Source organism: Cryptomeria japonica, chromosome 6 (assembly GCF_030272615.1).
Source record: "Cryptomeria japonica chromosome 6, Sugi_1.0, whole genome shotgun sequence".
Taxonomy (NCBI): domain Eukaryota; kingdom Viridiplantae; phylum Streptophyta; class Pinopsida; order Cupressales; family Cupressaceae; genus Cryptomeria; species Cryptomeria japonica.
In genome coordinates, this window is record NC_081410.1 from 41,605,699 (window position 1) to 41,619,142 (window position 13,444).

Here is a 13,444-nt window from a genome sequence, read left to right on the forward strand (position 1 = left end):
TATTCATTCACGTTCCCCATATCCGTACTTTCCATTTCCATCATTTCCCGCAAGTCAGAATCTCATTTTTCGTCCATTTCTCCATTTTCGAATTTACAAGTGTACTTGTATTCGGGTTTTAAAACCCCAATTGCATGTATGTCCTTTCCAACTTGTATACTTGCGAAAATTTTCCCAAGATCCGAAATTGATCAAAGTCAAGATTTTCCCATTTCTCCATATCTCCCCTCTTCCTCTCACAAAACCGTAAAATTCAGAGATCAAAGTTTTACCCATTTAAAGAAGGAAGAATGATATTTGCAGTTGATTATGATGTTGCCTTAACTCTTTTAAGTCTTCATCACAGCATTCCAGGTTCACAATCAATGTCAGATTTGCCAGCATCGCCAACTCCAAAGAAAATGAAATACAAATATGACAAATACCAGAATGAGGTTGCACCTTCCCAGGTTTCTTCTCCTTTGGATCGCATCAGGGACACAGAAATAGGGCACGTTGATATGGCAGAATTCATCAACAGGGTAGAAGATCCACAGGATAACAACTTGCAGCGGCTGTTGGACAACCATATCCATCATGCATCTTCCTTCCCAATGGCTGCCCTGGAACCTGAGTTCGTTCTTGCATGCGCCCATCATTTTGACAAAGAGTCAAGAGTCATTAAAAATGATGATGGTGAAGCTATAATTCGTCTTGATGCGGATACAATCGAGAAGGTCTTAAAAATACCTCCTACACCTGTTTATATGGAAATCACCAAAGAAAGTGCAGCAGAGTATTATGTGAAAAGGGAAAAAGATTGCAAGTGACACATCAATAGGTGGATCCAAGAGCCACGTCCTTCCTTCTCAAGATGGGCAAAGTTGTACCATTGTGATTTCAAGTGGGAGATAGGAGACACCATCACTCTTCTCAGCAGGATGATGGGCCTTGAGCACTCTAATGTCTTTGAGCCATGGATGTATCAATTCATTATGTTCATACGGCAGTCGCATCACATTTCATGGGGTGAAATCATCAGCGATGCTTTGTGCGAACAACTTGCAGTAGTTCCTACCACTATGACCTTCTTCATGAATTCTTATTTGGTATATTTAGCAGCATCACTTAGACACTTCCTAGGTCTTTCTACCAAGGGTGATCGCTCGCTTATACCAGTTTGGGAATAAAATTCAATAATAAATGACAATAATAAAATTAAAATATTTAAAATTAAATTAAAATATAAAATAAAATAATTAAATATGATTAATTAAAAATTAATTAAGTTAATGAAAAGTCAAAAGAAATGAAAGGAAAGGTTGTGACTCCCTCAACAATGAGATGTAAAAGGGAGAAGAGAACCTCATTTGAGGGGGGGAATAATTTGGAAATGAGAAGTGCAGATCTGATTTAAATGATAAGTGCAGATCTGATTATGAGAGGTTGTGTCCCTTTCAAAGGGCAGAAATAATGAAGAGTTGCACTCTTTCAAAGGGTGCTAATGGTGAAAGGGTGTATCTCTTGCCAAAGGGTATACATGATGAAGAGGTGTGACCTCTCCCTCACATTGAGAGATATAAAGGAAAGGAATCAAAAGCATCTAGTAAGATCACCATTGATCAGATTAGATCATAATTGTTATCAAGTTACAGGCAGTAACATTTGTGTTCTTGGTGGTATGCATGGGGATGTGCTTAATAAGTATGCTTAATATATGAAGCCCAATAATGTTCTTATGTAGAATTAATAGTAATGCTAATATGGACTGCAATATGTATGACAGTCATACTTAATTTCATATATATATTCATAATACATAAGAAATATATATACTTATAGTCTAAATCATGTTATTACTTTCCGTATTTAAGAAGATGGGATTGAGATGTTCCAAAGAGGGGCAGTCTAAATCCAAGCAATAGGTTAAGTCCCAAGATAGGGTGAGGATCAACGACCCATAAGCCTTGAGGGTATAGACCCAAGATAGGTAAGGGCTTGGATCTATAAACTTTGAGGGAACCTATTGTAGCTGGTCTCTAAGCACTTTGGTAACATATGTAAACCCTTCTCCCTTAAAACTGAAGTAGTAGCAAGGTTTGATATATATATTAAGAACTATGAATAATGAAATTAATCAGCTAATGAGGAAAATAGACAAGCACTTGTTAATAACTTATTGAAGAAAATCTATCAATTTTAGTATATTTAAATAGATTAGGTAGGGGACATTACATACTCATTGATAGGCGATGTATTGATTTGTGGCCAAGCAATAACGTTGTTGTTGCTATTATCTAGATGTAGGATGGTTTTTATGGCATCAAGTTCTGGTATTGATGATGGTAGTTGTGGGATAAATGAGGAAGTGTTCTCCACTATTTGTTCTTCACTGTTAATATTTGGCAGAGTTGAATTATCTTGAATAATATCTTCTTGAAGTGAATGCACTGAATGCAGTAGCTCTGTAATGTCAGTGGATTGGTCTGGCAATAGATGCAATGCATCTAGATCAATGAGTACATCCTTGCAGTATTGATCATGTTTCATTTTGTAAGCCAATGCATCCATGACGTGAAACCTATTCATGTAACAGTCATAAGTTAATCCTTGCAAAGTTGTTCTACGGACAATAAGTATTTCTAATTGCTTAATATGACGGGGTAATGTTATTGCAATTTCAGAAATATCTTGTGGGAAGTTAATTGTATGGCCAAAATATTTGTATTGGCCTCCCCTTGCATGCGTTACTTGCAAAACAGGGGCAATTCTTGATATGAGCATTTCTTCTACTTGAGAGAGAGACTTTAAAACAAAAGGTTGGTCACCTAGGTCCATATTATTTGATAATGAGAAACGGTGGAGGCCTTTTTCACCATAACATCTCATGCACATAAGTACGTGATTGACTTTTTTAATAGTCATGCCCACATACATTTCTTTACAAACAGAACATGGCTCTGTGACCTCCAACATATCAATCCTTTTTCCGGAAATTAGACAATGCATGTTGAAATGAAGGAGTCTTCAGAGCAAGTTCGGGAGCAGTAGAATGTCTTTGATTGACATTAATTTGCTCAAGATCATTGTTTTTTGTTTGTAATAACTTTCCTGAGTTATTGCCAGGTCTTTGTAGTGCATGACGTCTCAATTGTCGTTTCTTGGAGATATTGTCTCTGTTCTTTGCATAGTAAGTTCTATTGGTCTGGCTTCTCTTCAATTTGATAGCATCAATTTCTTGAGGGCAAGGCTGGATAGATATCTAATATTTCAAAGAGAGTAGAGGTATGTCAGAATTTTCATAATTGAAGATAGTTAACTTTGAAGTATGTATTAAGAATGTATGAGAATTGAAAATTGCTTGATCTATGATTATGTGGTTTTAGAGGATTGGTTTTGTATGTAAAGTGGTTTTGTGATGTTTATTTGTATGTGTAGTGATATTTTCTATTTTTTTGTTGCTTTGATTTACTCAACTTATATGTACACATATTTATATACATGTAAATGAAGTATACAAATACTTCTACACGTAGTTATGCACATATATAAATGCAGGTGCATATATCTGAAATGTTAGAATCCCGTGTTTGTTACTGTATATATGTGAGGTTGAGATTTTGCTTGAAATGTATGGGTTTTGCAAAGTCGTAAATTGACTTTGTAGTGTTCTTCTGCCTACACTTGTTGTTGTTAGTAACTTGGTTTTTCAAAAGCATCATTGTAATATAGGTATGCATAGATATAGTAATTTCTAATACATACAAATGTATGTATACATATACACATGTATATATACATATGAATTAAATATTCGAAGTGTTGTATACAAACATATGCACATATATAACTACACATGTATATATAAAAAAAACTAAGACTATATATATATATATATATATATATATATATATATATATATATATATATCTGTGTGTGTGTGTATGATTCTTTGTTGTTGTTAGTTGCTTGTTGTTTTTAAAAGCATGACTCTAATATAGGTATGCACAGTTATAGCAATTTATGATACATACAGATTTATGTATACATATACACATGTATATATATGAACCATTTAAAAATTCAAACTTCTATATATGAACATATGCATCTATATAACTACACATGTATATGTCAAAAATACTAAAACTATGAATAATTATATATAGACATGTACATATATAAGTATACTTGTATATCTACATAATTCTATAACTATGAATAATTCTGGTGTTGTATAGTTATACAAATAGATATTAAAAAAAAAAGAAAGATATATGTGCATATATGTATAAATTTTCTGCAAATAAGATAGAGCTCAGTACATTTAAAAGCAATGAGCATGACTGAAAATAACTTATGTCACGAGGAAAGACTTTCAAAGAGATAAGAGATAGATGTAAGAAATATACATATAGATATTTATAAAAGGAGCCATGTGTTTGTAAAAGGTAATTGTTTGTATTTGTAAAACTATTAAATATGTAAATTATCTAATGTAATAATTGTATTGTAAACTGAAAGTTTAATAATCAAGAAATATGCTTTATAACTCTAAGCCTGTGTACTTAGACGACCAATTTCTACAAGTAGTGCATCACACTTAGCTTTGAAGTCAACAAGAGAGACTTTATTGACTGTGACTTTCATCTTTGATTCTGAATTGTATGTGTCAGTGGATACCAGTAGTGTGAATGAATAGTGATGTGACAGTAGTCTTTTAATCATCGAGCAAGGTGTTTCTGTTGTTGTTGCATCATTTTGTAGTGCACAAAGCTCTTTTGCAGTTTTATGTAGCAAGTGAATGCCACCCTCATCAAATGCAGTGGCAAAAAGAGTACCTGTGGCATCTTGTAACTTTACTGGCAACGGGTAGCTATAATTACAGTCTTGTATAGTCATTTCACATCTAGGGAAGAACCAAGAATCATCAACTTGCTGTGTACATTTTTTTTGCAAGGCCTTCCATTGACTATTAGTGGATAAGTTGCGTAACAAAAACTTTGATCAGTTATGTTTACAAAACGCAGAACAACTAGCAAAGTAGTCTGAATTGTTTATGGTTTGACACTCATCCTCTCACGGATTGAAGAAATAGTCATTCTAGTATATTTCCCATCTATGTGGATAGTTTCTGCAACAAAGGGTACAACAAGCAAAGGGTCCTTTCCTCTTAATGTTAGAGGTTCTGCTTCCGGAAAAGATGGGTTGATATGTAATGTGGTCGCAACTGTTATGTTTATAAGCTTCCTATTGAAATAGCCAACACGAGCATTACACAAAGCAAGGATAACCACACTATCATTGGTTAACATATTTTTCAATTCTAGGCCTTTTTGTCCTTCCATTGGACCCCATAGGTTGATGTCAATTGTTGAACCAGGCAGATCATTAATTTTCACAACACGCTTTTGTGTTTGACTATCATCTTTCCTGTGTATTGGAATGATATCTCCAATGTATAAAACAAGGCCAATTATGTCAACCAACATGTTATTTGTTAGATGAAACAATTCACTAATGGGCGTGAAAAGAGGATGTTGTTGATCTGCTTGTTCTTCGTTGGTGCACCGTTTCAGTATGGATGCATCAAACAAGATGATTTCTAAATGACTGTTTAGTTTGTTGTACCTCACGTTTGCTTCCTTAATGGATCCCTTTGAAATAATATAATGTGAACCTACGTCCACCCGGTTAGAGTGTAACTGAGCTATTTCATCAAAACATGTGACTCTAATTTCACACGCCTCACAATCAACAATGTCAAAGCTAAACACATGGCCATTTTTTGTGGCTGTGCGATATGCCTTAATAGGGCGTTTATGAGTAACTTTGCCTTTGATTGTCCATTTATTCTGGTTTGGATTCAAAGTTTTGATAGGGCTTATATTTTTAGAAGTCATTGTTTGCAGGGATGACAATTCAGTAGCAAATTGAAGAGATCATTTAGATGTTGATGGTCTATCCTCAGACATTATTTCTGGTTGTTGTTCTTTGAACAGGTATACTGGTTTACCAAAGAACGAGCAATCACTTTGTTTCATTTCCAGACTAAGTATTACAATAGTCCTGTGAAAACAAAAGACTTTTTTTAAATTATTGTTAATTACACTTAAAGAAAATTAAATAGAGACGAAACATATCGTATTTAATAACCATAGTTTGTTTCCCACCTTGTGTTCCATATGTATCGGCATGTATAACTTGATAACTGGACTATTGTGCCTATTTTTAGAATATCTGAATCTATCAGAGTAGCATATTTAGAAGGCAAGATTTCTAATTGCATGTATGTGCCATTAGATACCACTAATTTATGTCTGTCAGTATCATCTGTGTTGTTCTGCATTTTCTGAAATGACAAAACTTGTAGTAATGCTGAAGGAAGCTCATCCCCAACATTGATAGATTGAATTGGAAAAGGGGTAGGGGCATACTCTTGGGTTTTTGCCTACAAAAAATAATATGAAAATAGAGGATTTAATTTTACGCTAAGCAGGTCATATATCTGCTTACTTGTTAATGTAAAGCATGTGTTAGTAAAGTATGCAATCAAGCTATGTTATCTATAGAGTATTCATTTGCTTTTGCACTATGCTTTGAAAAAAGGATGCATGTGGTAATGAAAAGGATGGTATGGAAAAGAGAGATGTATTGTCAAAAAAGAGAGCATAAAAGATTTCTATTTTCAAAAGCTTTGATAATTTAGCTTACCAAACTATCAATTGTGGAGTGCTCTATCGGTTCAGAGGTGGCTGCTGAAGATGCCATTGTGCATATATACCTTTTTTGTTCGAGACAAATCTCACAACTTAGCGTACATGCTAGTTCATGTTATGACATAAAGTTAATTTATTTGATACTAAAAGTTTTATTTATTGAAAGATTTGAATATTGTACAACTTGTATGAAATAAACAGAACGTCATGCAAGGATATCGTATTTACCTGTTTGTTAGTTTCAAAATCCTTTTAGCTTTAATCTGATGATAAATTTTGCATCACCTTGACTAGTATATTGACTTGCAGAATAAAGTTGATTGAGTTCCTATTATGACGTTTAAAATATTGTGTTAGAGTAGATTGAGTGCCATAATGGATAGAATAATTCATTGTAGTTGCTAAATATGCAACAAAATCTTACTAAACAAAAAAATTGATGCTAATTGAAATTGAAGATTGTAGATCTTTTTGTGTATTGTGTTATTCAGTAGTTGTTCAGTTTGGGCAAGATTAGGTAAGTGATGAACTAAGCATATTCAAGATGGGGAAATTGTACCTACATTAAGGCGGGTTGTTTTTTTATGATCTTGACAATTAAAAGTAAATTATAAGCATGATGAATTGTAATTCTTATATCAGAATACAATCACAACATGATTTAAGTTGATCAAAGGTATATATGCACAAGAACAACCAAATTAACCCAGTATAGAGTAACGCTGTTAGAGTTTAAATTTTGTTTCAAATCGTAACAAATTGATCATAATGTGATTGAAACATGTATTCAAAAGGACAATTGGTCATATGCTGATAAGCTTAAAAAACATAAAGTATCACTTTATGATTTACACATTTGAGAGCATGTTAACAAAATATGAGTTCATCTCATCAAAGATCATTCAAAATATGAGATGCATTTCTTTGTTTCGAATGTTAATCAAAATATGAATGTAGCTTTTCAAAGATTCAATAATTACAAAAACACAAGATCCACCCAAGCAACCCATCGAAGCTCGTTATCAGTCCATTTAAATACTCTATCTCCCAATGTGAAAATAACCATTGGATCAGTTAATTGTTCAGTACTTGGTATTGGTAAAGATGCTAATTCGATACTATGTATGGTTGTTACAGCACTACAAGATGTAGAGAGGTTCACTGTTGTTTGGTTTGGTAATTTATGTTTGTAGTGTTGAATTATCTTTTTGAGGTTGCTCTTTAACTTGTTGCTTTCTTGCAACATCCATTCAATGATATTGTTAATGTCCTCTGTTTCTTTCAATTTTCTATCCATTGTTGAAATTTGATTGTGTTAGTGTGGCTGTTTTCTGTTGGAATGACAAAATGGAAATGCATTACTAAAAAAAGTGAACATAGAAGAATAATACAACATATCTTTAAGTAGACCATATACTTTTTTGTAAATCGTAACGAATTTAGTATTGACTGATTATAAAAACTTGTAATAATTAGTTGAATACTTTAAGTTTTGTAAATTGACTAATGAGGCAACTTCGACATGCAAAAGGTTGTGTAAGATGCTGATGTTGGTAGCATGGGCGATGCAGGGTGGATGATAAGAATTTCATGGCTGCAATAAATATTTTGTGTTGGGAACAATAGAGCCTACAAATAAAATAATTATCAAAAAAACACTACATGACATTTTCTTTTAGTACATCATGCTGCATACATCATACTGCAATAGAAGATAGCCATCAATGGCATTACAAAGTTCTTGCCAAGATAATTAGATCTCTAAAATGTAAAAAAACTTGCACCCTAGAAGAAAATTGTCCAGTTTCTTGTTAGAGTCTCTTGGTTTTTGCTCTTTCATAATGTTGTTAATGATTACTTTTTTTGTGGATATATAAAATTCAGAATGAATTTACATGTAGGCAATGCTTTCACTATGCAAGACAAGTGCTTAGTTTTATTTATTTTAGGATCTGTGCATATATATATCCATGTGTATATATACATGTATACATGTCTATATAGATGTACATACACGTATACATATACATTTGATATAGATACATCTATATCTATATATATACATGGATATATATTTAAGTATGGCCATGAATGCTTTCACTCTGCAAGTTAAGTATTTAGTTTTACAGTTTGAAGGGTTTGTGAAATGAATACAACAATGAAATCAAATACATTTGTGTGTTTGGCTGGGGAGGAAAACATTAAAGACAACACCGCTTCAAAAAATGAGTGCACACACCGATGCCACCCCGAGTGGAAAGGTAATGACACAAAAAGAAACCCAACGCACAACACACCATGACGGGAAGAATTAGAGGGGATTCTCTCACTAAAAAGGATACAAATTTTGCAGAACTTATAATTAGTAAAGGAAAGAAGGTATCTATCTTATATAATAAGATGGTCAAAAAATCATAATTATACACATCAATTGCAATATTTTAATGTTGTAAATGTTTAGTGGTTATTTATCTTGCAGATTAAAGGCCTTCATGTGCACAAAGTCAGTTACCTCATTTGTGTCAGTCTAAGTACACATTTTGTGAAGCAATGTTGTGTTTATGTTTTCCTGTGCGAGAAGTAGAATCCCACTATCAAGCCTTGTCATTTTAACCCTTTAGAAAATATAGCGAGAAGTGTCCTTTTCATGTATAAATCCTCAAGTTATATATGTGAACGTTGAGTAGGACTCACTGTGATAGTTTAATAGGGTATAGGGAGAAATCACAGGGATAATCATGGTAGGATCAAAAGAAGTGCAAGGAGTGATGGCCTAATAATGAGAATTTCATATAAAGTATCCTTAGACTTGATGAACGTGTAGGTAGTTATATGTGATGAGGATTACATGACAATAGAAAGTGAACAATGATAGTCCTCAAGGAAGACATTTTTTGAAAAAAATTAGATCGTAGATACAATGGAGAAAAAATAAAGAAGATAGTGAATTATTAGAGAAATCACAAGGATTTTCATAATAAGATTATATAAACCTTAAGGGGTTTCCTACATAAAATGGCAAAGAACTTTAAAAAGCAAGGAAAAATTTAGACCTTAGATAACATGGAGGAAAAATAAAGTAGATAGTGGTTTCCTACATCAAGTGACAATGAACTTAAAAAAGCACAGTCATGAGAGTATCTTATAGATCTTGAACAAGGAAAATATCACAATGAAGAAGAATAACATGATGTGAAGCAAAAAAGCATTAGTGATAGTGTAATATAGAATCCAAAAGATATTTACATGATAGTGATAAGATTGATTGGATAGTGAAGATATTAGCCATGTGAAGTAAATTCAAGGAAGATAGTGTCATGATGAAAGATAAAAGACAGTACATACATTACTCTAGTCACCTATTCACGGAAATAATGAAATGACAGTTACACATTTGAAAAATGCAAGAAAATTTCTTATAAATTCTTTAATCATATGAAGAAGTCAGTGGAATGCAGAGTAATCATATAACAAGGAGTTAATGGCATCCTTTAAATATCGGTCAATAACCTATAGTGTTCATCAATACTATCAACCAAGGTTAACCATGATCAAGTGAAATTTTTCGAGTTGCATTTTTTAAGTTTACAGATTAATATTGAATTGCGTTTTAAGCAATGCTTTACAAAACACTTTCGGTTTGTGTCCATTCTGCTATAGGTTAAAAGGGTTTTAGTTGGGTTTTGCAGTTTGTAGTTATTCATTGATTTAAGTTTTAACCAATATCAATAGTTTAAGGTTCTATTTGGACTACGATATTTCTTAATTTGCTTTAATGTTTTCGTCCCTAACAATGTGCACGAATGTCGACGTTCTTTATGGCCGCTTGGAACCGTAAATTGTTATTTGTTTTGTTGTTCTTGAAAATATTTTTCTCTGCAAATTTTCGCATAACGTTGGATGTAGTCGTCGAGTTAGGTTTTCTTTTGTTCGTGAGTGTTTTGTTGGGCTTGTTTTTGAGCTTCTTGCCGTGAATGGTTTTACTCTGCAAGGTAAGTGTTTATTTTAAAGTTTTTTGAATTTGTAATGCATTATTTTATAGTGTGTTTATTTTTTCGCATGGTGTGCTTGCAGGGTTGTTATTTTGTTTATGTTGTTTAACTGTTTGTGGGTGTGACTACTTTCACTCTGTAGGACAAATGTTTATTTTAAAGTTCGTTACATTTGTAATGCATTTTTTTTACAGTGTGCTTATATTTTTCCGTGGTGTGCTTGCAGGGTTCTTACTTTGTTATGGGCGCTTTAAACTATAAAATGTAATTTGTTTTGTTGTTGTTGTTGTAAGTATTTTTCTCTGTAAATTTTCTTGTAGCATTGGATTTAGTTGTCGAGTTAGGTTTTCTTCTACCTGTGAGTGTTTTCTTGATTGGGTTTTTGAGCTTCTCACTGCGAATGGTTTTAATCTCCAAGTTAGGTGTTTATTTTAAAGTTTGTTTCATTCGTTTGCAAGGTTCTTACTTTGTTTTTGTTATTTAACTATTTGTGGACGTCACTACTTTCAAACTGCAAGCCGCCTGCTCACTTTTATAGGCATTAGGGTCTGTGAATATGTTTGGTTAGTGTCTCTTGGTTATTGGTAATTCGTCATCAAGTTAAATATCTTTGCAGTGCGTAAGTGTTGTATGTTTAATGTTCTGTGTTCTCTTTCACAATGATTTTACTCTGCAAGGTAAGTGTTTACTAATGTTTGTATTGCATTGCTGTTAATTTACAACGGTATTTATGAGATTACTGCTCTATGCACATGAAGACTTTTTTTCTGTAAGATATATATATATATATATATATATATATATATATATATATATATATATATATATATATATATATATATATATATATATATATATATTGTGGCACTCTAAAACTTTCTTTATTTTTGCAGGCCTCTTACTTTGTTTATGTTATTTAACTATTTGTGGACGTCATTACTTTCAGACTACAACGCAGACTTGTATCAATAAATCCTACAGACTTTAGAATGGAGTTATTAAAACAAAGATTTGATAAAACCCTATATATACATACATACATTCATGTGTATATATACATACATGCATATATATGCGTACATGTGTGTATTTATATAGATGTATACATGCCTATACATACATGTGTGTGTGTGTGTGTGTGTGTGTGTGTGTGTGTGTGTGTGTGTGCATATACATATATCAGCACTACAAAACATTGCAAGAAAAACAATTATATATATATATATATTGGCACTCTAAAAATTTGTTTATCCTTGCAGGGTTCTTACTTTGTTTATGTTGTTTAACTATTTGTGGACATGACTACTTTCAGACTGCAACCCAGACTTCTATCTATAAATGCTACAGACTTCAGAATGGACTTATTAAAACAAACATTTGATAAAACTATATATATATATATATATATATATATATATATATATATATATATATATATATATATATATATGCGTACATGTGTGTATATATATAGATGTATACATGGCTATACATACATGTATCTATATATATGAACATGTTTATATGTACATATACATATATCAACACTACAATCCACTCTAAGAAAAACAATTATATATATATGTACATCATGTGTATATATATGTCAATGACAAATGCTCAACATCGTAACATCTACAAACTTTTTTAAGAAACTGATAGATATAAAATTTGGTAAAAACATCAAATAAATGTATAGACCTAACATATATTTTTGTATAGTAATTAATGTACGAATTTTAGATTTGATTAGGTACTTAGCTTTGGAAAGCATCTTACCTTCCATAGATTAAATTTTAATAGAGAACCACCTTGTTGAAGAAATCAGAGCCCTAAAACGTAACAACACTAAGAACCTACCAACAACAACGATGAAAACATTAAACATGCAAAACCTATAAATGAAACATACTTGCAAAAGAAGGAATTAAGAAGTTTGTACTAGCCTTGTAGAGCAAAAGGATTCACAACCACAAAGAATAAAACAACATCAATAACCCTGCAGATTAGGAGGATTAGAAAAAAGCAATAACCGAGAAAGACCGACAAACAAAAAACAGAGACCGATAAATTAGAAATCACAAAAAGGACACTTGCCTTGCAGACTGAAAGGATTCAGATCGAGGAAAAATTCTAACTAAAGTTCTCTACAATAAATGACAGACACCGAGAAATTAAAAGCCAAACAAAGATCATTTACTTTGCAGAGTGAAAGTATTGACGTTCTAAATGTTTACAAATAAAAATAATCTGTAAAAATAAACACTTACCTTGCAGACTAAAAGCATCGACAAACAAACTTTCCAAAGCAAGTTTATGCAGAGATTCTTACAACGTAATCACATAAAGAACATTATGATATTTTCATTGAACCTCAACTGTGATTAACAATTCAAACATCTAAAACAAAACAACATTCTGCAAAGGCAAACTAAATGTTACTTATTGAATATGGCTGCAGAAAAGGGAAAATTAGACCTTTCCAATAATGCTTTCACAATAAAATTAAGTTTCCAAAGTCATACTCTATCAACAGACAATCTATAATCATAAGGAACAGATTGTTCCAGGCAAAAAATTAGGTTTTGGAAGTTTGAATACACAATTCATTATAAAATCTAATATAAACCCAATGTATTAATTATAATTTTAAGTTTATTATAGTTGCTAATTTTTTATATTTATTAAAAAATTTCCTCAAAATTGCATTATTTTGATATCAAGAAGTTTGACAATAGAGGTCGAGGCTCTGCC

General features: G+C 32.2%; 1 protein-coding gene across 1 annotated transcript; it reads right to left on the reverse strand.

The window, feature by feature from the left end:
* Positions 1-5,036: 5,036 nt before the first annotated feature.
* On the reverse strand, positions 5,037-5,882 carry LOC131072167 (replication protein A 70 kDa DNA-binding subunit A-like). The gene has a single exon (XM_058008245.2). The coding sequence runs from the start codon at positions 5,880-5,882 to the stop codon at positions 5,037-5,039; it is 846 nt and encodes a 281-aa protein (XP_057864228.2).
* Positions 5,883-13,444: the final 7,562 nt, after the last annotated feature.